At 33.3% G+C, this 26,585-nt stretch overlaps 3 protein-coding genes and 2 long non-coding RNA genes across 5 annotated transcripts; 2 read left to right on the top strand and 3 right to left on the bottom strand.

The window, feature by feature from the left end:
• Positions 1–163: 163 nt before the first annotated feature.
• LOC123670138 lies at positions 164–7,367 on the top strand. Its single transcript, XR_006745875.1, has 2 exons — positions 164–358; positions 7,198–7,367. It is a non-coding gene; the product is annotated as an uncharacterized LOC123670138 (long non-coding RNA).
• LOC123670129 (F-box/WD repeat-containing protein 9-like) lies at positions 2,940–8,966 on the bottom strand. Its single transcript, XM_045603638.1, has 5 exons — positions 8,838–8,966; positions 8,448–8,759; positions 8,080–8,348; positions 5,238–5,778; positions 2,940–3,178 (listed from the first exon to the last, which is right to left on the bottom strand). Exons 1-5 carry the CDS (start codon positions 8,964–8,966, stop codon positions 3,083–3,085), a joined length of 1,347 nt encoding a protein of 448 aa, XP_045459594.1. The 3' UTR covers positions 2,940–3,082.
• Positions 8,967–11,468: 2,502 nt separating this feature from the next.
• LOC123670121 (alpha/beta hydrolase domain-containing protein 17B) lies at positions 11,469–15,911 on the top strand. The gene is made up of 4 exons (XM_045603630.1): positions 11,469–11,482; positions 11,564–12,196; positions 15,028–15,160; positions 15,650–15,911. The coding sequence occupies exons 1-4, from the start codon at positions 11,469–11,471 to the stop codon at positions 15,731–15,733; spliced, it is 864 nt and encodes a 287-aa protein (XP_045459586.1). The 3' UTR covers positions 15,734–15,911.
• Positions 15,912–18,348: 2,437 nt separating this feature from the next.
• On the bottom strand, positions 18,349–19,645 carry LOC123657617. Its single transcript, XR_006743732.1, has 2 exons — positions 19,466–19,645; positions 18,349–18,433 (listed from the first exon to the last, which is right to left on the bottom strand). It is a non-coding gene; the product is annotated as an uncharacterized LOC123657617 (long non-coding RNA).
• A 3,724-nt stretch (positions 19,646–23,369) lies between these two features.
• LOC123654168 (lipid droplet-associated hydrolase) lies at positions 23,370–24,922 on the bottom strand. Its single transcript, XM_045590093.1, has 2 exons — positions 24,739–24,922; positions 23,370–24,627 (listed from the first exon to the last, which is right to left on the bottom strand). The coding sequence occupies exons 1-2, from the start codon at positions 24,920–24,922 to the stop codon at positions 23,909–23,911; spliced, it is 903 nt and encodes a 300-aa protein (XP_045446049.1). The 3' UTR covers positions 23,370–23,908.
• Between the last annotated feature and the right edge of the window lie 1,663 nt (positions 24,923–26,585).

Below are 26,585 nucleotides of genomic sequence, written 5' to 3'. Positions count from 1 at the left end.
TAGGGTGTGGCATTAAATTATAACGTTATGCAATCGAATAAAAATAAATAATAGTAAATACGAGCTTTTACGTACCCTACAAATACAAATACCCACTCGGGATGGATATTTGTATTTGTACATATATTTGTTTCCGGTTTGACTGTTGATACTTGTCACTTCACCGTGCCATAAAGAGCACGTTAAGTTGTCATGTGTCAGTCCCGGTTGATATTAAAAAATACTTATATTAACGAATGTATAAACTCCATTTTTGGCAATATTTTTACACGAGAGCACTTAAGTATTTCCACCATCGGGTATTTGCCTTTGGATCTGGGTATATCATGTGGAAACCTACAAAAGCTCAAGTAAGTAGGTACGTGTCGATGACCATTATGAAAACAACTTAATTCAATAACATACAGCAATAGTTTAAAATAACCAAAATAACTCAGCAAGTTAAACTTTATAATAAAAATTTACGAATTTCGGCGACTACGCTAAAGATTCGGAAGAATCAGAGTATGGTGTCATCGATAGGCCACAATACCACGGTACAATTGAGGAGTTACGTCGCCTTAATAGTTGCGCTTTTCTTTTCAATTTATGACCGCCAGAGGCATGACTATCAATGGGTGTGCTGTCCAATGAAGACAGAATAGCATTCTGTCTCTTTTTCTATCACACGGTACACATTTATGTTTTAAAATATAACCAATTACAATGGAGCGTCATCCGGCGAGCGAATCAACCGGCGTGCGCAGTGCGAACTGCACATTGCACCACATGACCGCACCCATCGATAGCAGAGACGTACAGCGGCGTTGACGCGAACGAAAAGTTATGAAAATATCGTACTAATCTCTCACCATTGAAATCGGGCTTAGTTGCATGATCTGTATATAAGACCGTGCACAATACATTACTTGAGTACTTGACACTCAGTTTGAGTTTGCCATACTGATATATTTTTTAAATTTGGCGCGTTTTTGTTTCAGTTTCTAATTTCATTAGCCAGACTAATATAGTAGATTCCTCTTTATACCATAGTACTCTGTGATAGTAGAAGACTCGAACCTAAGTTGATCTTCACCGAGCTGATAATAGAATGAAACATACTTTATAATAAATTACTATATTTAGATAATATATTAAAAATGGGTTGCCTAAAAAAATCCTGGACCGACTATTTTTAATTATTTTCAAATAAAAATCTGATTTGATAGTAAATGATAGTATTTGATAGTAGTGATAGAAACGTATGGACTGTCAGCCGTTAGGATGCCTATTTTTTTACTGGATTGCCAGGTATGTAGAGAAAACTGGCATCGACATACTTGTTTATTCACATTCATATTCTAATTCTAAAAATAATTAGGTTCGGATCTTAGACCAGTGGGTAATATATCCGCCAACTCGCAGTAAAGTAGTGTGATGGATTATGCTCTAATTCTTCTCTTACATGAAGAAAGAGGCCTATAGTAGTGTAAATAATGGTCGTAACTATCTTTAACTAGATCCATAAAAATATGAATGTTAGTAGTAGTACATTTCGTCAGGAGTAAAATCAATAAAGTTTTAGAATAGGAACCAATTATGAAAAGCGCACGAGGGAAGTACGACCAATCATACATATAACTATATTATTACTTCGCCCCTTTGCCTCCATTTTACCACCAGAGACCTAAAATTTATTTCTGTGCAGGAAAGTCAGCGCTCAATATTCGCGCCGATAATAAATTCCATGTTTTAAATATATGATGCTTATTGTAGTATAAGCATCGTATATTCAAAACATTGAATTAAATCGATGAAATTATTTTAATTTTATTTTTATTTTGTAACGCATTATACAATCATAGATCAATACCCTAATAATATAATTAAAACACACGAATTCTTCATGAAATTTATAATCTCATAGATAAATTATTAAATCAGCTATCACACTAAACTCAGTACATTTTTAAACAATAAAAAAAATTGTGTTCAAATCAAATAAAAAAGACGTCTTATTACAACTATCATATAAAAATGATTTGATAAGTTTTTATCTTAACAATTTTTTTCCAGTAAAAAAGCTATAAGTTTATTTCAATTTAACAATTATTTTAACATTCAGTGAAACAATAATTATTTTTACAGCTTACAAGGTAAAAGGTAGCTACTGTAACAGTAGTCACAGGCAATTTTGATTTCTTTGAAAATTTTCAACACTCAAAAATTTACGATTTAGAAATTTGGTAATAAAATTTAATTTCGACATAATGTTAGCTTCATTATTTATACCTTAGTTTACACTAATTTGAAACCGATTTATTTGTGCACTATATATTTTTATCAGCTTATGTTATTTTTTAATAAATGAAGAAGGTAGTATCATTTTTCTACACTCGCAAAAAAAAAATATACCGACCCTACCCCATAGTTATCGTATCTTATATTATGTTTTATATATTTCTTCGAAATAATGATTGTGTAATTAGAATATTAGTACATAAAAATCATACTCATAATCATACTAATCATATCGTCTCAACATACTGGGCGTTGCAGACCTTAATTCAGTAATAAAATTTTAAAAATGGTCATCATGCCTTACATTGGAAAACCGATTTTTCTGAAGATTATTATCTAAAGGGCTTAAGGCGAGATCACTCTACGCCGCACAGAAGAAAAGATATGAACGTAAACTCGAGTTAAATCTCGTAATCATGCAGTTACCTAATCAATTTTACATGTGAATTTATTAATAAAACTACACATTAGGTAACTTTTAAAATAACTGAGATTGTGACAATGTTCAGTAAAAGTGCTATACACTTTTTTAAACATTTTAAATGCAATAAATAAGTTTAGAAGAAACAACCGGTATAAAATTTGTTGCATAAATAGCATCTACATTATCAACCTTTTCATTTTACGTCGTGGTCTTGTAATAAAATATTACCGCTATATTAGAGGTTGAATAACGTGTAATTTCACAATACAACTTTCGCAAAGGTACGTTTCGTAACCTTTGAGTTAATAAATTATAACATTTCATTTGAGTTAATAAATCATAACGTTCTTTGTTAATCTGTTATCTAAATAAATTATTTTATAATTCATTGTGGTTAAACTTCTCATTAGGTATCCAAAACTCGAGGGCTGAATCACAGGTGCCAACAGCTAATACTCCATTTAGGTACTGCAACTGAAAATAAATAATCCCAAAGTAATATATAAAAATTTAGATAATGGCACTAAGCTCGGAAACCAATTAAGAAAATTATGTATGAAACACTACAATATGATTTATAGAATCAAAATAGTACTAAATGAAACTCATTATGGTATAATATTTAAATAAAAAGTGTGTGTGTACTTATGTACGCACGTAAGAAGTTCTATAATATACTTCATTGGCTAGCTAACTTCACGTTGCTAACTTCTTTGTTGAGTAGCTAACGTCAGGGTGTCGGTTTTTTTTTGTGACGGTGTGCATGGTGCGCATCGTAAGAATTTACTCTCATAATTTTTCCCTAACGCGCCAAAAGAAGTATAACTTAAAAAAAAAAGTCAAATGTAACACTAAGTATCTATTTATCTATAATATAAAAATGAGTCGCTGAATGTGTTGCTAAGCGCAAAACTCGAGAACGGTTGGACCGATTTCGCTAATTCTTTTTTTAAAATATTCCTTGAAGTACGAGGATGGTTCTTACGGAGAGAAAAATTCTAAAAAAAAAAAATTTTAAATTTTCTGAAAAAGTCTAAAAACAACACTTTTCTATACTCCCATACAAAAGATTTGTGATAATACTTAAAAGTCAATTTGAACTTTAATACCATACGATAAAGTTTGTGTTAGGCGATACGAAGTTCGCCGGGTCAGCTAGTTTATTATAAGATAACCTATTACTAAAAGTATATATTTACTAGCTGACCTGGCCAACTTCGTCCGCCTTATTTTTTTATTCTTAAATATAATAATTAGATATATTAAAATAAAATATAGCATATCTTTCAAGTTGGTTCAAACCGCACACGGTGTGCAAATTTGATTAAAGTCGATTAAGTAGTTTAGGAGTCCATCGCGGACAAACATCGTGACGCGTAATTAATATATATTAAGACTAGCTGTGTCCGCGGCTTCGCCCGCGTTGAAATCAGTGTGTCACAAAGTTTTCCCGGCAAACTTCCAGTGAAACTCTCATCAAAATTGGCTTAGCCGTTCCGTAAACCTTCCTCTTGAAGCCCTCTCTCTATTGGTGAAACCGCATGAAAATCCGTTCAGTAGATTTTTAGGGAATCGATCACATACACTTTTGGGGACTTTGTTTTATAATACACTAACAGTCGCCCGCGACTACGTCCGCGTGGTTATGAAGATATGCGTTTCTATTAAGATCTTTTATGCAAATTATTTTTTTATCTCAGTCACTTTAAATGCTTATCACACTGAGTAACTTTTTAAAAGACACAATTTAGTATAATTTAATAGTTGTTTTTATAAAACCTTACTATACACCACATTTTTAGTTTTATTTTCCGACTGCAGTATAAATAGCCTATCAGAACACCTCCCAATTAAACCACCTTAGCGGTGGAATATCGCAAAATTCGCTCTTAGCGGACGTCTACTAACTATAGTCTACCTCCCTGCCAAATTTCATCTTTGTCTATCCTGGATGGATGGACCATCCAGCGGTTTTTGAGTTCTCGTGATGAGTGAGTCAGTGACTTTCTCTTTTATATATATGCATTATTTGGACACCTCTTCACTATCTATAGAGCATACATTTTAAATTTCAAGTCACAAACATAGGACTTTCATATAAACTGTCAACCCCCGTTTTATCCCCTTAGGGGTCGAGTTTCGTAAAATCCATTCTTAGCGGATGTTTACGCCATATAAGGAACCTACCTGCCAAATTTCAAGCTTGTGTTATAGTTTCGGAGATTTCGTGATGAGTGAGTCAACCTACCATCCCCCGTTTTAACCCCAAAAGGGAGTTGATTTCTAAAGATACATTATTTGGACACCTTGACACCATCTATAGAGCTTACATTTTAAATTTCAGGTCTCTTACTTCAAAAACATAGAACTTTCATACAAACTTCCAACCCCCGTTTTACCCTCTTAGGGGTCGAGTTTCATAAAATCCGTTTTTAGCGGATGTCTACGTCTACGTCTATAAGGAACCTACCTGCAAAATTTCAAGTTTGTAGATTTTATAGTTTCGGAGATTACAGTTAATGGTAATGATTACCTGTGTGACATCAACAGTGCTGGTATGTATTTTTTGATACTCTGTAGGTGGACTTGAGTTGTACAAAAATTTAATTTCACCTCTGTCAGAACAAGCAATTAAAGTTCCTTCACCCTGATGACATCCCGCTACTCTATTTGAAGGTTGTGTGATAGAAGGTTCTTCCCACAACTCATGTGTTCTAACGTAGGTGTGGTTGTCGGGGTCAAAAAGATGCAAACATCCCTTAGAATCACCAATATACATTGCATATGTATTCCAGCTCATACAAACTGGGTACGCCTTCTCTGATGGCATTTTAATATCGGTTTTCAGTATTTTTCCAGCTACACTGTCAAATATAGCTAAAGTCTTATCTTCACTCACTGACGCAACTTGATCCTTATGAATTGTTAGAGATAGAATTGGACCTCTGTGAGGTTTATAAACATGTATTGGATTGGGCCCACATCGAACATCAAACCTAAGTATCTTTTTAGAATATAACCCGGCCATCACATTATTTCCATAAGCAACCACAGAAAGAGCAGACATACCACAACTGAAATTAATACAATAATTATGAAAGAAAATATTCTTTAATAGTTATGTTTGCTTGCAAAATGACATCCACATTACATTACATCGACAAGTAATACAATGTACAGGTACACGAAAAAATCGTCAAGTAAATAAGCATTATTAAAGATTAATTTAAATGGGACTACATAAGAAGCATCAGTATTTTCGATTAAAACAATAATTATCAAAATCGGTACACCCAATGAAAAGTTATTTGGTATGATATAACGTAGGTCGATGAAAAAAAGAGTCGAGTAAATACAGAATATTAAATACTAGCTGCTGCCCGCGACGTCGTCTGCGTGAACGCTATACAGCACCAAAAATACCTACGATTATACCTTTTGAAATAACATTCATTTACCCGTTTCTTCTTTACATTTCACAGAATGCGTTGAGGAAATAAAGGTTCACTGCTCGTTCCCGGCAGGTGATAGCGTGATAATATGTAGCCTATATGTTGACCCGACTTCTTAATAATATTCGCGCCAAATTTGAAGTAAATCCATGCGGTACTTTTTGAGTTTATCCCGGACATACATACAGACAAACAGACAAAAATTCTAAAAACTATTTTTTTAGCTTCTGTATCGATTGTAGATCACACCCCAAGTATATTCTTTTAAAAAAATACTCAATGTACAATTTTGACTTTCCTACCATTTTATTATATGTATAGATAGATAACTCGAAAAGTACTTATCAGATCTAAATTAAATTTGAATGGACACATGACACGCACCAACTTTCGATTACAAAAAAAAAAATTATTGAAATCGGTCCACCCAGTCAAAAATTCTGAGGTAACATACATTAAAAGCTTTATTAGCTGTGTGGCTACGGCAATGAAGAACATAGCCACTCCCTCTCTTCCTGTGTGTGTCGTAAGAGGCGACAAAGGGATAACACAGTTCCACTACCACCTTGGAACTTAAAAAGCCCACCGACCACCAACCCGCCTGCCCAGCGTGGTGACTATGGGCAAAACACATAAGTTCACGTTATTTTTGGCGTAAACTTGTGGAGGCCTATGTCCAGCAGTGGACTGTATAAGCTGTAATGATGATGATGATTTTGAGAACATGAAAAACTAGTGTCTAATTGAATTTTTTTTTGTTTTTAATTTCGATTTTTTATAAAAAATTAACTATTGGTTCTTTTCTGAAAATCTGTAAAAAAATCCTGAGACCACCATTTTGTTAATTTAAAAAGAAAAAACAGCTTCGATCAGGCACTAGATTATCTATATAAATAAAAATGAATGTTGTTAAGCGCATAACTCGAGAATGGCTTGACCAATTCGCCTAATAATTTTTTTTTTTACTTTTGACAGAACGAAGTCTGTCCGGGCAGCTAGTCTATTAATAAAACTATTTTTTTTTCGTCCGATTGATTTTAGATGAATCTCCAAGGATACGTGATGGTCACCGCAAGGAGCTTTAGATGGAACTGGATGAACAACAAACACAGCCATTACTTTTAAATTATTAACTTTTTTTCTCTCTGACTTGACTTGAACTTACTATGCCATGTTTTTACTTTTATAAAATAAAATAATTTACTGGAAAACGAAAATTATTTAAAAGTCAGTCAGTCATGTTTTCATGTCTCTGACTACACCTAACCCTTTAAATATAATACCTTAAATATAATTGATATTTTTAATTGCAAAATAGAAAGATACAAGCGGGACGTTAAGCAAATGCTTAAATATATGCCTACTTAAAAAGATTTTTCCTTTCTTTTACACTAAATTTAGAAATTTTTTTTCTCCATTTTGTTTTGTTGATTTTTTTTCTAAACAATATGTTTCACGCAATGTATAGTGCTGTTGTATGTATTAGCTAATAGTGGAAACTTTATTGATTTCAGTTATTGTAATTAGTCATAATATAATAATGTAATATAAAATTGTATGTTATCTATCAAGTTGGATTAAACTGCACACGGGTGTGCAAATTTGATTAAAATCGGTTTAGGGGTATTTTAGAAGTCCATCGCGGACAAACAACATGACACATAATTTATATTTATTAAGATATAAAATCAGCCAGGCATGTGTTCATTGTGTAATTATTATACCACTGTAGCGAAAATCATCATTTTAATTAATATTTAAAATTATATTATACCTTTACATAGACTAACATACTTTGTTAGTAAACAGTAGTAAGATAACTAGTAAGATGATAAAAACTTGATATGACCATTATTACTATAATAATATAATTAGAATCTTTGACTACTGTTCCTAGACATTATATATAGTAATAATACTTACTTGAATGTTTCTATACACTCAAATCCACAATTAATGTCCCATGCTTTGACTGTGTTATCCCAAGAAGCAGAGTATACAGTGTTTGCAGAGTTAACATCAACTGCAGCTAAGTCCCATACCCAACCAGCATGGGCATCATGTCTGATTTTTGTGGGCTTGAGATCTGACATCACAGTATTGTTTGCACCATTCTCATCAATTTCTATGTCTAACACATTCCACAGAGCTAAACACCTGTCTCGTCCACCAGAAATGCATGTCTGACCTTTCTAAAATATTTCTTATGTTAAACAAATTGCAGAAAATGTAGTAGTGATACATATTTCTTAAAATAATAAATGTATATTAAATAAAATAATTTAACTTACATTAACCAATATAACAGCATCAACAGATGCATAATGAACATCCTTTATAACTAAGTGTTTTGCAGTTTTGTCCACATTGCACCATTTGTCCCTCTCACTTTCCATTTCAATACACATTCCAGTCCAGTCCACCTCATCTTCACTCCAATTCTTCAAATTAGATAATGGAGGAAAACACCCACTTACTTTACAACTTACTCTGTACCTCCACAGACTTATGTCTGCTAGAATGTCATTAAATCTCTGACATACATTACTCAAATTATTTTTTATACAATTTGCATCTAAATATGAGCATATTTTTAAGATTATCTGTAAACAATTTATGTATCTTAAATATGTAAAATAGTTTAAACTTAAAATATGTAAAAAAGAAAGTTAAATGTGTACCTCTAAAGGCATATTCTGCAAAGAAGGCTCTGCTGCATTGTAAACATCATCAGTTTTTGTGATTGGAATCTTACACTCATTTTCAATGTCAATCAATTGTTCTTTTACAGACTGTAATACATCACACATTGTGTTGTGATTTTTAAGGTCACTGTGGCTAAAATGTATTTAAGAAAACTTGTATGACTAACATATCCATTAACAGTCTCACAAGTGGCCACATATGGTAAATCTATGTCACTATCCTATTACTCAAAGGTTAACTATAAATACGACCATGATGTAATTAAAATATATGAAATAAATGTTATTTACAAAAATGTGAACACAATTTTTCAATATGATATTTACTTGAATTAGGAGAAAAAGAAAGATAATCAATTATTACAATATATTCTAAGATTTTTACCATTATAATTGACTTTTTTCGTTAGTTGTCTCTATATTTTATTTTATATAAATTTCAAATACTTGTGGGATAGTGATGTTTTATATATTTTTAAAGGATAGGATACTTACTGAAAAAGTTATAGCACAATATTTGTCAACAAAGAAATTGAAATAGCAAACATGTAGCAAACTTATTTGACATTGACATAATAAAACATGACAGATGGCAGAAATAGAAAGGGTTCCGAAGTCTTTTAATTGAGATTATTTGATAGCATTAAATTTTAATTTAGAATAAAAGTCTTTGTATAAAGCAAGAAACTCAAAGCATAACTTAAACACCATTGTATAGATGTAATTAATGATGGTAGCAAGAAGAAGTAAAATTTAAAGTTGTACAACTGTATAAAATTTCAAAACGTTAATGATAATGGAATTTCAATTTTTCTTTTATATTTTCACAGGAAACAATCTTTACCGAGGGAGCCTTAGGGAGTACCGATTTTGATGATTCTTTTTTTGTTGGAAAGAAGATATCCCTAGTTTACTACCATGATGAGGAAACCAGGATCTGATGATGGGATCCCAGAGAAATCGAGGGAAACTCTTGAAAATCCCCAATAACTTTTTACCGGGTGTACCGATTTTAATAATTTTCAATTTAATTGAAAGCTGGTGTTTGTCATGTGGTCACATATAAATTTTATTGAGATCTGATAACTACTTTTTGAGTAATCTTTGATAACGCGCGACTATTTTTTCGTCGATCTACGTTGTATTACTCGTCGATGTAATTGAAGTCGGGTTTTTTTTAGTTTGCGAGCAAACACAATTATTTTTGGGTTGTATCAACTCAGAAACCTTTGTGGGCTCGTGCACAACACTTTGCTGAAGATCATGACATGATGAAATGCATAGTTTACCATTCTATAAAGGACATGCCGACAAACATTGATTTTTATATAATATATATAGATAAGTTTTAAGATGGTATTAAGGTCTAGGTAGATCTAATATATTTTTAGCAGTTTTACTAGCAAACATCTATATTAAATTTGGATCTTCTTGGTATTGCTCTGTATTATTTGATGAAAAATAAAGTTCTTTAACCATAATCACATTATGATTCTTTATCTACATACTACCTATACATAAATACTTTTGAAATTGTTATGTACTACTTTTTATATCACAACGTTCTTCGTCATAATTTCAGCTTATTGTAGTCCACTGCTGGACAATAGTATCATACTAAAACTATAAATTGGAGGCATTCTTATTACCTCCAATGCCTATCGTGTGTTCTCTAAGGAAATATCTTTTAGCAAAATCAAAAATAATCGTTATTTTCTTATCATAAATTGTGTTATTTTAAGCAAAAAGTAATGAATTAAAATCGTCCGATGAAATATTAAAAAAAGAATTAGTTCTTATTTTATCATTCATTGCGGTTCGATCTTCGTCAAATAAATTGCCTGTCTCTTTAGCTTTATATACTCTTTGTTTGTGCTGTGTGGCTACGGCACTAAAGAATTTAGCCACCCCCTCTCTTCCCGTGGGTGTCGTAAGAGGCGACTAAGGGATAACAAGGTTCCACAACCACCTTGGAACTTAAGAAGCCGACCGATGGCGGGATAACCATCCAACTGCTGGCTTTGAAATACACAGGTCGAAGACGGGCAGCAGCGTCTTCGGTGCGACAAAGCCAGTACTGCGGTCACCAACCCGCCTGCCCAGCGTGGTGACTATGGGCAAAACACATGAGTTCACGTTATTTTTGGCGTGAACTTGTGGAGGCCTATGTCCAGCAGTGGACTGTATAGGCTGTAATGATGACTCTTTGTTTCTCTTGGCTAACTATTTTTTTTATGTGTTTTTAGTCTTTTAGACGTTCTTTGTAAAAATAAAATAATTACAGTTAATAATAACATTAAAAATATATTACTGAATCGCAGTAACATCGTTGTCTTTATTTACTAAATGTATTGTGTATTGTTATTTTCAACTCTCTTATTTATTTTAATGAATGTCATATAGAGAATAAGTATTTTTTTGCTTTCGAGCACTTATTTATTTATTATTAGGATATTTTAACAAATCTATTACTTTGACGTTAATTTCAAAACGAAATTAGGCTTGAAGGACTCTCTCCAAGACCCTAAATAAAAATTAAATATCTTTAAAAAATGGCTGAAATGTTGTCTTACTGTCAAAATCAGTGAAATTTCCTTTATTTTCGCAATGACCTGTAATTCGTGAGTTGTGATTTGTAAAAAATAATGTTTGAATGCTTATTTAGATGAATTACAATAAAATTTCACTATGAACGGGTTAAGTTTCAGTGAACTCTGTTGCCTGTTTTGTTGTCCGCCATGCCCAGGAAAAATCGCGGCTAAGTTAGCATTCCTGCCTCCTGAACCCACGTATGCATTCACACCCGATGAAACTGGATCCAAGTTCTCATTAACTCTTACCGAACGAGCAGAATGGCAATATTCTGAACGTGAAAAAGAAAATATCGAAGGCTTTTATTCGAGAACGTCGAGAGGCAATAGAATAGCTTGCCTCTTTGTTCGATGCAGCCCTAATGCTCGGTTCACGATATTGTTCTCGCACGGAAACGCCGTAGATCTGGGACAAATGAGTAGCTTTTATTTAGGTTTAGGTACTAGAATAAATTGTAACATATTCAGTTATGACTATTCTGGTTATGGTGTCAGTGGTGGCAAGCCCTCAGAAAAGAATTTATACGCCGATATTGATGCTGCGTGGCAGGCGTTACGGACTCGCTACGGTATCAGCCCTGAGAATATTATACTGTATGGGCAGAGCATTGGTACTGTACCCACTGTGGACCTTGCAGCTCGTTACGAAGTAGGGGCAGTGGTTCTCCACTCACCATTGATGTCTGGCATGCGTGTGGCATTTCCAAATACTAAGAGAACATGGTTTTTTGATGCCTTTCCAAGGTAAGCTAGATTTTTAAACTTGCTTTTATCAAATGTTATGAGTCATTCATGACATATTTACACTATTGTGACGAAAGTTTAGTACAGGAAACAGTACAATTGAGAATTCAAATAAAGTGAAGGAAAACATATTGTAGATCAATATAATTGTAGAACAATATTTGTAGTATTTGAAGACAAAAGTTTAGTTTTAATTTGTGTTCTATTTTGAACTCTTGCGATAGATCATACGTACAAATTTACTACTATGGTTTTATTATTAAAATTATGTTGATAAAATTTATTTTTTAAATATATATAGTTATTAATTTAACTTTACCAGTTATAATTAAGTACTCAATGTAATATTTCCATAGATTTTATTAATAAATAATAATTTTAAAGGAATATTTATTAATAAATATTTTAATTTCTATGGCCTATATAATATTTTTTTTAATTATCTTAAGAATATTATGTAGAAAATAATAAACTACACGTTTATCAAGAAATCAAAGTTTTATTCATAGGATTGTTATGGTTATTCATCAATACATATATATATAAATAAATGAATCCCTATTTCCCTTGGTCATACCATCACATGTGAACGGCTGGACCGATTCCACTAATTATTTTTTTGTAGTGTTTGTTTTTTGAAGGTTCTTATAAAAGAAAAAACTTAGAAAATTGCATAGAAAATTAGAAAATTTTAAGAATACTTAACTACCATATAAAATATATTAATTAATCATTAATATATATAAGAAATTTTCTGTTCTAACCATAGTGCTTTGGACAATATAATTTTTTTTATTGTAAACTTTATGACATATACATAATACATAGAATTGAAAGAAGATTGGAACTAACACTTTTTTCAAAAAAAAAATTATTATACTAATTCGAATTCAATATTCATAGTTAAGACAGGACAACGTCAGTCGGTGCAGCTAGTTTTAAAACAAATATAAGTTTCATTGCTTATAAACATAATTTAGTTATCATGCAAAATGGCTGTATGTTAGCATTGATATCTAATTGACAAGCTTTTAACCAAATTGATTTGGTGGTGCTTTAGTGTTTGGTCACTGCAACTGACTGATGCATTATATAGATATAAATATATATATTCTGATGTATCAGATATTAAGAAGATTGCCATGATCTGTGCATTTGTAGTCATGTCTTGTTTGTGTTTTTTGAAACCTGACACAGGATTAACATCATAGTTGGGGATGGTCGGAGCTTTTAGAAACTTTTACTAACACCCAATTAACATTGTGAAGTTAGTGTCAGTAGTTGCTTAGCGAAGCTTCCTAAATTTGTTTTAGGTCTAATAATGCTGAAAAGGTATAAATGTACATGTATAACTAGTAAAGTTGTTAATAAAATTAATAGCAATTGGACCATAACAAGCTGAAATTAATATAGTAGCATTACAATTATGTTTACAATCTCCTTAATTGGAAAAATTGGTCCAATAGTATAAACAAACATATTTTAAAAGGTTGTGATTGTTTAAAATATATTATGATATTTCAATAGGATTTAGGTTTTGTTCTTGCAATTTTGTTTATATTTAATTAAAAATTGATTTAAAATTCTAAGAAAGTATATTTCTAAGAAAGTATATATTATATATGTTATGATTATAAAGTCTGATTTTCATTCACCTTGCATGATTTAAATGGCTTAAAATTTTCTCAGAACTACTCGCTAGTGACTGTTAACATCGTCGGAACTGCAAAATTGCATTTTTTTGTTTATTTCATAAAACGTTCCCAAATAACCAAGTCTATCATCAGCTGAAGAGAATTTTTTTATTTTATGCATATATTATTTAGTTGTGGTACTTCTGACAAATCAGTACCTATTAGTCTTAATCTGTTAAAAATCTAACAAGTGACTTTTCTTATATTTACACATTAAATACCGGCAAGTAATATTATTAAACATAAATAGCCTGTACAGCATTACTTTAAAATTTCATGATCCTGCTTAAAATAAGTAAAAAGATACACGCAATTTACACTTTGAATCGCACTCCTGTAAAGTTGCTGTTTTTCACATCCGACGTTTTTAATAGTCATAGGCGTACTAGTACTATTATGCAAACACGATTAAAGATATTCAAGTTGACACTTGTCATAATGGAATATGATGTTCAACACTAATAAAATGTAATTAATTGCCAGTGAGCCAGTGTATCGGTCGTTATATCAAATTCTCGTGAAAATATAGATATACACAATTGAATTTTAGTATTTCAACTTTAGTCCTAAAAATCTACATTTTTAAATGTGATCAATTACTAGATCCTATATATATTGAATTACATTCATTTTGTAAATATTATGTAAGTATAGCCACCACAAACCTATAAAGCTTGTATGCATTCAGTTTTCTAAAAAGTATGTGTTGAATTTATTGCAGATTTGCTTATAAAACAAAATATGTTTACAAAATGAAACATGTATATGTTGTTTGTATACACTTTAATTTGCCATTGCTGGGCATAGGTCTTTTGACGACGCGTTGGCGCGATGGTCACCATCACTGGTTTGTGGCTATTGCCTTGACGGGTGCGGGTTTGATCCCCACACATGATTTACATTTGTATTGGCCGTACAGATGTTTGCTGTAGTCTGGGTGTTTGTGCAGTCCTTGTGGGTCTTCCCACCGTGCCTTAGAGAGCACGTTAGGCCGCTGTTAAACAACCAAGATGTTATCATGTACATCTGATAGCGATCATTACTTATAGTAGGGAATATATCCGCCGATTCGCATTGGAGCAGTGTTGTTTGTATATTTTTTATTAATTTAAAGTTAAAACAATAATTTTTTTTCAGTATTGATAAAATTCCCAAAGTGACCTCTCCAGTTCTTGTCATTCATGGAACTGAGGACGAGGTGATAGACTTCTCACATGGTCTCGCCATATACGAACGATGCCCACGCGCGGTAGAGCCATTATGGGTTGAGGTAAATGACATTTATGATACTTGTTATTTACAATCTCCCCCAGTTTTCTATAAAAGAAATATCGTCTTGTCATGATTTACAATACCCTATTTGTAAATTATTCAGAAATTGATAAACAATAAACCACTATTTGTAAACGTAAATAATACTTAGGAATTCAGTTAATATTTGAAAAAATTATAAATGATCTTTGTTTTATTTGTAAAAATATATTTCAAATCAATCTATATTTTTCTTTTTTAAATCGATTAAAAAGTCAAACATCGTAGTAAATGCGATTATGTGAGTCACAATAATATTTTGTAAGAATTTCTTTCCGACACGTATTGTTTTAATGCTAATTGGTTATTTACCCATACTTAGTTAAACTATGCAATTGTTGCGCGTGACTATGTATTTAATCTTTAATTCTCTTTATACATATGTATACTATAATATCAACAGTATTTTTGAATCTCTGGTATTTTTATGTTTCTATTATTTTTGTAGGGTGCTGGACATAATGACGTGGAACTCTTTAATCAATACTTAGAAAGACTGAAACGTTTTGTCTCTGTCGAATTGCTCAACTGACAAAGACTGCCGGCCACGGGCCAGACGACTCAAGGTAAATAAAAAAAAGTTAACATAATTTCATAGATCAAGTAAAAAAAATAGATAACGCACTTAGAACAAAAAACCGAAGCCACTTTTATAAGTATGTGTGAGTGAGTGAAGTGTTGACACTTTTAAAAAAAGTCCCTGAAAATTTTATTAAGTGGGATTAAACAAAATTAATTTAATATAGGTAAAATGGGTATGTAAAAATAAAAATCTATTTTTTCGTTTTAAATAAATTTACTCCTTTTTTTCGATTGAAATTGTTAAATAAATCTATTGTAGTCATGTTTTGAGTTTTTTTTTTCTGGTTTTTATCATGCAATCGGCTGGTAGGCCATGAGCAGATGCGGTGTTGGTCCATCATGTGTAGGGTGCAACTCCCATCGAAGTTCAGCCCTTTAGTATGTTACAGCTAATCAGGTTGACCAGCCGTCTTTATCGTCAAACATGTCCCGTCGCTTTTTCAGACGGCGATTACTTTCCGGTATCGTCAGCTGACCCGCAAGTTGATTTGAGTGTTTCTGCAGTCGTGTTTTGTATCTACGACAAGAGAAAGCTACTTCCTCTTTGATGGTTGTAATGTGGAGCAGTTCATGGAGTTCCGAGGTTTTGAGGAACCAAGGCGCGTTCGACATCTGCCGTAGCATGCCATTTTGCACTCTTTGTAGTTGTCGTTGCTCAGCTTTGAGTTTCAACCCATAAGCCAATGGAGATCCTTGAACTTTAGGTTGATTGTATCACTTTTCGTTAGAATGTGTTTCTTCCAGATGAGCCTTCGGTCAAGATGCATGCCTAGATACCTGACAGTGTCATGGTGTGGGAGCTATGTGCCATTCAGGGTGGACAGTTCTCCTTGCGAAGCGTGAAGGTAACCTGAATGGATTTGGTGGTGCTAGCAGACATTCTCCATTTGGCCAACCATTCTTCTATCTCGTTAAGAGAGTTCTGGAGTATAGATGACGCCTCAGTCGGACTTTCACTTGACGCCAATAAAGCTGTATCGTCCGCGAAGGTTGCAACAGTAACGTCCGAGCCCTGTGGTACATCCGACTTGTATATAGTGTACAAAACTGGTCCCAGGACGGAGCCTTGCGTTACGCATGCAGTTATCTCGTAGAATTTCGATGTGGAATCGTTCTCTCGCACCTGAAATATTCTATCAGAAATGTATGATTTCAGTACTCCAAAGAAAGGGTGGGGCAACAATGATTTTGTTTTGCACAGCAACCCCTTGTGCCAAACTCTATCAAAGGCTTGTTCTATATCTAAGAAAACAGCCGAACAATATTCGCCCCTCTCAAATGAAGATCTTATTTTTTTGCAAATTCTGTGGACCTTTACTACGGTTGAGTGTTCTTTCTGGAATCCGAACTGATGGTTGGGAACGATACGATTTTGCAACAGGATCTTGCTAAGTCTCTGTAGAAAACATTTTTCAAAGAGCTTTGACATAGTCGGCAATAAACTAACAAGCCTGTAAGAAGCGACTTCGTGTGCAGGTTTGCCAGGTTTGTGTATCATTGTAATCAGGGATACCTTCCAGAGTTCCGGGAAGTGTCCCACTCTCATGATGGCGTTAAACAGCATGGTGAGGTAGACTATTTCTTTACGTGGCAGTTTTACAAGGTTTTCCTATCAATGAGATGGTGCCTTGTTGTTTGCTAGACATTTGATTTGCCGGGCTATCTCTCCCGGCGTAACTAACTTTAGATGGCGATCAAGTTGGAAATCCTGGCTGAGAATAGAGTCAATGTCCGACTCGTCTGCATCAGGTCGTCTGCATATTATTCGGCTTAAACACTTCGCTTAGATGTTTTGCGAAGGTTTCCGCTTTGCTTTGCACGGTCCTAGCCCAGCTTCCATCTTTCTTCCGTAGAGCAGACTTGTGGTGTAATGGTCTATTAAAGTTTTTGCAAGCTCTCCATAGCGAATAGTTAGTAGCTGTGAGATTTTCTATATGTGTTTGCACAGTCATATCATTGGCCTCCGCTATTAGGACCTTTAACTCTCTGCTTGCTCTATTGAGGGCTCTTTGTCACTTGTATGTCTACTTGTATGCCATACACGCCGTAGCCTCCTTTTTTCCTTTATTTTTGCCCTTACTTCTTCAGAGTATACTTTGCAATGAGATGGACGTTCAGTAACTTCCGGTGTACAAACTCAACAACATTCCTGGACAGTTGCAGTGAATATTTTTGTAGCTATATCAACATCATTTTCTGTTTTCAAAGCTACTTTTGGATCCAGCTTACAATCCACTAGTTCTAGAAATGAGGTCCAGTCCGTACGGCTATTGTATAGTTTGACTGGTTTTCTGATGCTCACCACTGTGGTACTGATTGTCAGTAAGACTGGCACGTGGTTCGATTCAGCATCCAGGCATGTATAGATATTGTAGAAAAGTCGTGACATATCCTTTACCACAAAGAAATCTATGATGTTTTGATTTAATGAATTATATAAATCTGTGTCAATGAAAATTTGCGTTTTTAAATTATTGATGATTCCTCTGAGGCGCAAGCTCCTTTTTAAGACGTCTAACTCCTTGCTGTAATGATTTAATTTTTTTTAAATAATTTTCCTGTTTATTTAACTTTTCTCATAGTTTATGTTTTCTAGGTGTATCAAAGATTGAATCTTGGTTAAAATTGGTTTAGATTCATCCGGAAGGTCCTAAAACAAAAAATACAACATTAAAATACGTAGTAGTATTTAGTTGTTGGTACTCTGCGAAGTCCACGTTTTGTACCGTACATGTCAGCTTTATCAAAAAAGTTTTTTTCTTTTTTTTAATGTTATCGTTAAAGTAATGACGCGGTTGTTACTTTTTCGTTGACCGTCGTCGATCATCAAGTCCCAACTCCTATGGTAATCTATATCGTTATATATGGGTAACCATGATTTTTCCTATATTTGAAAGTAACTTTCATAGGCATCATTCAATATGTCTGCAATAGTTGCGTAATTCTCGTTTAAGCTCGGTAATTGCAAATTACAAATGCGTTAGAACATATGCTGAGATTCAAAAAATACTGCTTTAGGTACTATAAAAAAAGAATGTTGTACTGATATTATTGTTTCAATAAATTAATCAATGTACGACATTGACCTCGATACGATGTTGCATGTGTACAACAGTACTGTCCGCGACAGAATGTTTTGATGGCAAGTTAAAATATAAAGAACTTCCTTGCCTAACTTACCTTCTCAAGCCGTATCTCGTACTAAACTTAAACTATGCAACCATTAATTAAATCAACTTTTTAATAAGCAATGATTTCGTTAATTTTAGAAAACGTAATTGGTATACATATAATATTCTGAGGTAGGGCACAGCAGAAAATATCCTACTCAAAACCTGGAGTAGCTCCTCAGGGGAAGTACCTTGATCTTACAGAAGTTAAATACACAGCTAAATTATACTGTTTTCAAGTTTTTTTCACTTCCGGGAGGGATAAGGAGTTAGGGTCGGTAACGCATTTGTAATGCTTCTGGTGTTGCAGGTATAGGGTAATCGCTTACCAACTTACCATTATGTGAGCCGTACGCTTGTTTGTTGGCATAGTGGTATAAAGAAAAAAACTTCAATTCAGAAAACAAATTGATACTATCACAGGCTATTTGAATTAAAAAAAAATCAGTATACGGAAATATGGGTTTTTACAGTCATTGTTTTTATTTAAAGCTAGTTGTTAGTATATTTACGTTATTTCTATTTATAGGAGAAGAACAAAATCCCGCATCCACACTGAGCTCCGGAACTTCGAGTTCGGCGACCGAGAGACTCCTCTAGCTAGCGGGGGCCGGGCCCTGCAGGGCCGGCCCCGAAAAGAACGTTCTCAGTGTCGACAGCGCCGCGAGCCCGCGCGCGCCCGACCGCAGCGCCGACGACGCCGCGCGCAGCCCGCGCCTCGCGCACCACATCAGCATCAGCGTCACCGACGCCGACTCGCCCGCCGCGCGCCGCCGCCTGCACCTGCGCTCGCTCAGCGACGTCACGCCCGCCGCGCGCTCGCCCGCCGCCCGCGCGCGCTCGCACTCCGAGCGCCCGCGCGCCTCGCCCGCGCCCTCCCCCGCGCCCTCGCCGCGCCGCCCGGCCGCGCCCGTCTCCCCGCTCGGCCCGCACGCGCTCGTGCCGCGCGCCGTCCGCAGCGAGCGCTCCTCGCCGGACGCGTCGCTGCACGCGCTCGCGGACGAGGCGCGCGCGCGGCCCGAGGCGGACCCGTGGCGCAAGATGAGCGACGTGGACCTCGGGCGCTCCGGCCGACCCGCGGCGCGCGCCTCGCGTGACGCGTCGCACGCGCTCGACCCGTGGGTGCGCAAGCCGGCGCGGCGCGCGGCCTCGCGCGACTCTGTGGAGGCGCGCGCGCGGCGCGGGCGGCTGGAGCGCGCGGCCGTGGTGTGCGAGGCGTGCGGCGCGGCGGCGTGCGAGTGCGCGCGCGCGGCCTGCACGTGCTCGCCGCGGCCGTCGCCCGCGCGCCCGCCGCCGCGCTCGCCGCGCTCGCCGCGCCCGCCGCGCGCGCTCTCGCACGACGAGGGCCGCGCGCGCGCGCCCGACGCGCCCGACCCGCTGCTCGAGACCACGTGCTGAGGAGTCTCGTCGGTGTGACGCGTGCGTCTCGTCTCCTCGATGTACGAGTATTATTAGTGCGAATTTTTATATCCCGCTAGGTTTAAGATTTCAAAATTGTAATTGTATCATATTCTATGTAGCGTTTTGGTATGGTAATATGTATGTTTTTTATGATATTGTAATTATCTTTAAATGTGAGAGGTTGTGCGCAAAATATGTGAGTGCCGAATGTGTATCGATGATGCATTTTAATTGATTATTATCGTACGAAATTATATACATTATTATACTTAATGTCGATGAATACTTAAAACGATATCTTACTAGTTCCTATGTTATACATACTCCTTCAATAATTATAGTTCTGAACAGTTTAATCATTAAAAAAACTTAATTAAATAAATTAATATCATTTGCATTAAAGCGTTATTTAATAGTGACGATAATATATACATATATAAACAAATGCAATTTATTATCATTGTAATTTTACCAAAACAATTATGGTTAAAAAAACGTTTTTAAATGTTATAATCCCAGTGAGCAAATATTCATTGAATTTATATATTAAAAAATAATGCTGCTGAAAATGAAAGTAAATATTTATTGGTTCCGTTGTGTGTGTGGTCGATTATTTTTAATGTATAGTTACATTTTTAGGTAATTTTAAAATAAATGGAATATATGTAATAATCAATGCACTTGTTACTAAAATCCCACTGGCGAGAACCTATAGTTTATCAAAAAATTGTTTTTCATGATTCTACTTTCACTTTGTGTTTTCCTGAAATTGCTATTATATTATTTATAAAAAACATTAAATTATTCAATATAAATTTTCATGTAAACTCACAAACACAAATTGAATTAGCTATGTAATGTTATTGTTTGACCAGGTCCATGATCATTAAAAAATAATGAAATTACTTCCGCGAAAGTAAACATTAATAATTAAATATTAATCTATTCAAATAGTTCCATGTTAAAACATTTTGGGAGACTGCGGTGTAGCCTTGAAAGTATAGTTATTGCTTTAAATTTACATTTTACTTTGGAATAAAAATGTTTATTTATTTATAATAATAAATGATGGTAATATGAGTTCTAAAGTCTAATAATTTTACTAGCCAATTATAAATAATAAATTTAGAAACTTGAAATTAAATATTGAAATTGTTGTTAGTAATATAAAAATTGGCATACAATAAATTAATAGTTCATCAAGTATATGCACCACATATATTTAAAAAAAATTTACCCTTGCTTGCTATTGGTGAAGTTGGTATACTAAAACGAGGTGCTTGAAAAAGTGTTGAACTTTCTAGCTTTAACATTCCATATAAACTTAAAAATCTGATGATCTGACAAAACAGCTATTGCATAAATTAATTAACATAACTTCAAAGCAGCTCTTGATTTATAGTGGGCTTCCGTTTTCACTCATCGATGTTATCATAAGCAACCTTTTAAGAACTGAACTAATTTATATTTACAGCTAATGAACATACAGTTCTTGTTTCCAAATAAAATATAAGTTATTAAAATGGTTGTGCTCCAACACATTTCATATACTTGTTTAGGATCTGAGACCAAAATCTTACATTGTTGTTTTTTAGCATTGTTAAGAATATTTTTATGCAAGGCAGACAATAAATAAAAATAACATCGGTGGTAATAGTTGTTAAAGATACTCAATTGCAGTTCGCATATTTTGTAAACTTTGAAGTCGTTTGGGGCAGTCTCTACTGACACTTAAAATAAAAGCATTTGCAACGGTCACTTAGTTAATATATTATGTTTAAATTTTATTTTATTATCAGAAATATATTATATCTATACTACATATCATATGGACCTCTTTTATTTACAAGCCATTATTATTTTAGTAGTACAAAATACAAACGACCTAATTTTGTACAGCTAATTAGGTCATACACTCATACCAAGGCTACGTTAAGATTTTTTGTACTTATATATTTTTTTGATGTTATAAAAATATATTATGTTTTGAAATATTTTAGTGTCAGCCAATAAGAAATTAATAATAATATAAATATAATAATTACTAGCGACCCGCCTCAGCTTTGCAAGGGTGCAATGCTATGATACTAAATATAAAATAACTATTTGCAACGTAAGCGCAAAAAATGTGTTTATTTACATCACATTAGAAACCTCTAAAAGTATCAGTGTTCCTCTAGTATATTATGCTTGTATTTTACATATAAATCTTCCTCTGGAATCACTATTATTTACTAAAGGAAACCGAATCAAAATCCGTTGTGTAATTTTAAAGATCTAAGCATACAGACAGCGACTTTGTTGTCATGTAATGATCATATTATTCTAAAATATTATATTTTATTATTATTGGCACATACTTAATACTCATTAATTCTGATTTTTCATTTGATTGAATCAACTAAATTAAGGAGACGAATATTGAAATTATTCATTTAAATTAACCAAGAATCTTAACTTTCAGTAAGAAATGGGTTGGTTATGGAAAAAATTTATGTAGGTATGTTATTCCAATTTTTAATTTCATTTTAATATGGGAAAAAATTTAAATTTTATAAATTGCAGTAATTAAAAATAAAACCTAATACTCTTCATTATTCTTTAACAAGTAAAGGATTACATCAAAATTGTCTACATCACTCGCAAATCAAAGAATTATTTATTAAAAAAACAATATTTATTTACATTAAATAAGATACATGTTTAGTATATTACAACTTTATGCATAGTATATTAAATAAACATTTCATTTGCTTTATTTTATGTAATATTTAAGAACAAAATTATTCTTTGTGTTGTTACAATTAGCAGAGTGAAGTACCTAGTTATTGTTTTTTATTACTTTTCTTTGATTTATTTAACATTTATTGTACAAGTTACTGTTGCACTCTCAATTAAAACCATTTTTAAATATTAAACACGAATTATGAAACTATATATAGAAGTTAATAAATTCTATAAATAAAGTTATAATCATCATAATTACATAAATCAAAATAAAATATAGCCTATCTTTCAAGTTGGATCAAACTGCACACAGTGTGCAAATTTGATTAAAATCGGTTAAGTAGTTTAGGAATCCATTGCGGATAAGCAATGTGATGCGTAATTTATAAATATATCAAGATATTCTGCTTTTCATAAGTCAAAGTTCATAATAATGATAATAACTATTTAACATGATTTTCAATATTTATCAATTTTTCCAGCCATGTTCTTCATTCTCAAACATTTCTAATGTGAATTCAATCAATAAATATCCTAATACCCGTATTTACCTAAACTATATATTAAACTAACATTTGTGAATTTTAACATCAACAATGGTGTAATAATAAAAGTATTTGTCAGTTAAATTAAGTGTACCATCTGTGTTGATTGCAACTATATATATAAAAAGTGAAGTAATACTATGTAAAGGTGCTATTATCACAAATGGTCTTTATTACTGTTGATATTAACATAAATCAACAACAATGTATTATAATGATTTTAATAAATTTAAGTACACCTATCTAAACTTATTTTCTAAAGCCTATTTAGAAAAAATGTGGCTAACCTTTCACTTTTGATTTTATAAACTTAGCTACCATATCGGCGACTTGCTCAGATGATTTTAAAACAAAAGCATGCTCAACATCATGGGCCTTAGTCATTTTGATGTAGGGTTCATATTTTTTCAAATCATCCATGTAATCTAATGGTGCCCAGTTATCCCTTATTCCATAAATGACATGAGTCAAATGTTTAATCTTATCAATACCGTCTCTGTTAAGTTCTTTAACTATATCCATTTCATCATATCCCATAATTAAAATTTTTTCAAGAATAAAAGGATTGATCATTTTTAAAATTGCATCACAATAGTTATTTGGCAAAGATCTAACAGCTAAACATAAATTAATGATCAACATGATTACAAATGTTGGAAATAAATATAAAAAATTACTTAAAAATAATATAAACCAATGCATATTTCTGTAGAAATTATTAACAAATTTACCATTTTTAGATTCAGCCATTCTTTGCAAAGTAGGAAATAATAAATTGATAGTTAACACTCTATCTTTTAACTGATCGTACTTGTGTAATAATTCAACAATTATCCAGGCACCAATGGAATGGCCAATAAGATGTATTTTACTGTTTGGATGTACATGATTTTCTAAAAAGTCCAATTTATGTTTAATTTGCGCATCTAAACTAAATAAATGCTCATTGTTAACCAATCCATGTGATTTATCATTAAAATTACCATCGTGACCAGCATGGCCTGTGAAAAAAAAGCTCATAATAAATTTCTCTAATAAATCTGCAACGAAATCGTGTTTAAATTTAGATTACTATTATAGCTCACAGAATTTTTTTTTAATTAATTACTTACCAATTACGCATATCGGCATTTGTTCAGCTTTGTACAATTCTGAAGCAAAATCTATGTAAAAATCTGTAATACCGGGATTACCGGTAATACAAACAATTATATCCTGTTTTCTGTCAAAGAAAGGTTCTCCCCAAGTTAATATTTCTGTTTTCACACAGTTAACATTTTTACACATTCTCTTCATTTTGTTCTCTTCGATATGATTGTATAATTAACATAAAACTAATAATTAATGATAATAAAACGATCACGGAACAAAGTGTTTGATAATTTTTTTTTATCTATTACTAGGAACTGATAATTTATTGTTGTATATTATACCTATACATATATATATTTAAAAACGCGCTATACCTTTAATTAGATCATTTATTGATTGGTTAAAGGGCTTTCCTTTTAGTTGTGCCCGTGGAGCACCAAAAAGTGGAGCACGATCAAATCAAACATCAATCATCAAAGAACAATTGATGAATTGATTCCGCCAATGTCATCGTGACATTGTCACGTAGAGTGGATACACGAAGGAGATTGGTCAAAACGGTTGAGATAACAGTTTCAATTTCATTTTGAAAACAAACAAAATAGACTTTCATAAGAAATTTAATTAGCGTTTGAAATTGCTGACGTCATAACAAACCCGTCTTTTACATTGTTATACACACGTGCTAAATCAGAGTTTATATATTTTGAATTTTAATATTTAAAATAATATGATTGATTATTTCAAGTTAAAACTTTACAAATAAATAAACTTAGTATTTTATTATTATTATTACTGGTTGTAATATTATAATTGTGTTTGCACGCAAACGAAAAAAACCGACTTCAATTACATCGACAAACACAACGTAAGTAGACGAAAAAAATTAACAAACGCACTAGTCGTCACTACGATTTTCGAGGGTTTCCCTCGATTTCTCTGGGATTTTATCATCAGATCCTGGTTTCCGTGTCATGATACCACACTTGGGATATCTCCTTTCCAACAAAAAAAGAAATTAAAATCGGTTCATAAACGACGAAGTTATCCCCTGAACATAAGTACATAAAAAAATCTATACAAATAAATAAAATTGGAGTGTCTGTTTGTTATATTAAAATAACCGCTATTAATAAATGCATATGTATGTATACACGATACATATACCACAATCACATTTTTTATAATTTTTGTTTGTTCTGGCTAATTTCTGAAACGGCTGGACCGATTTTGATAGGGCTTTCACTGGCAAATAGCTGATGTAATAAGGAGTAACTTAGGCTACTTAAATTATAGTTTTTTTAACCGACTTCCAAAAAAGGAGGAGGTTCTCAATTCGACTGTATTTTTTTTTTTTTTATGTATGTTACATCAGAACTTTTGACCGGGTAGACCGATTTCGACAAATTTTGTTTTAATCGAAAGGTGGTGTGTGCCTACTTTTCGAGTTATATCTAATAATGCGTTTTTACTTGATGCTTTTTTCGTCGACCTACGTTGTATTATACCGCATAACTTTCTACTGGATGTACCAATTTTGATAATTCTTTTTTTGTTGGAAAGAAGATATCCCTAGTTTAGTGCCGCGATAAGGAATCCAGGATCTGATGATGGGATCCCAGAGAAATCGAAGGAAACTCTCGAAGATCTGTAATAACTTTTTACTGGGTGTACCGATTTTGATAATTTTTAATTTAATCGAAAGCTGATGTTTATCATGTGGTCACATATAAATTTTATCGAGATCTGACAACTACTTTTTGAGTAATCTTTGGTAACGCGTAGTTGCTTGACTATTTTTTCGTCGATCAACGTTGTATTACTTGTCGATGTAATTGAAGTCGGTTTTTTTTTCGTTTGTGAGCAA

This window comes from Melitaea cinxia, chromosome 1 (assembly GCF_905220565.1).
Source record: "Melitaea cinxia chromosome 1, ilMelCinx1.1, whole genome shotgun sequence".
Taxonomy (NCBI): domain Eukaryota; kingdom Metazoa; phylum Arthropoda; class Insecta; order Lepidoptera; family Nymphalidae; genus Melitaea; species Melitaea cinxia.
The sequence above is the reverse complement of the archived record's forward strand: the minus strand, read 5'-3'. Positions and strand labels throughout refer to the sequence as shown.

Bases quoted from the DNA above. Each gene is read 5' to 3' on its own strand.
- LOC123670121 (XM_045603630.1), top strand. The intron at 12,197-15,027 runs GTAAGCTAGATT...ATTTTTTTTCAG, and splicing joins TTTTTTGATGCCTTTCCAAG to TATTGATAAAATTCCCAAAG. The intron at 15,161-15,649 runs GTAAATGACATT...TTATTTTTGTAG, and splicing joins TAGAGCCATTATGGGTTGAG to GGTGCTGGACATAATGACGT.
- LOC123654168 (XM_045590093.1), bottom strand. From the start codon at position 24,922: ATGAAGAGAATGTGTAAAAATGTTAACTGTGTGAAAACAGAAATATTA. The intron at 24,628-24,738 runs GTAAGTAATTAA...TTTTTTTCACAG, and splicing joins AATGCCGATATGCGTAATTG to GCCATGCTGGTCACGATGGT.
- LOC123670129 (XM_045603638.1), bottom strand. From the start codon at position 8,966: ATGTGTGATGTATTACAGTCTGTAAAAGAACAATTGATTGACATTGAA. The intron at 8,349-8,447 runs GTAAGTTAAATT...GAAATATTTTAG, and splicing joins ATGCTGTTATATTGGTTAAT to AAAGGTCAGACATGCATTTC. The intron at 3,179-5,237 runs GTAATCATTACC...ATTTATTTTCAG, and splicing joins GCACTGTTGATGTCACACAG to TTGCAGTACCTAAATGGAGT.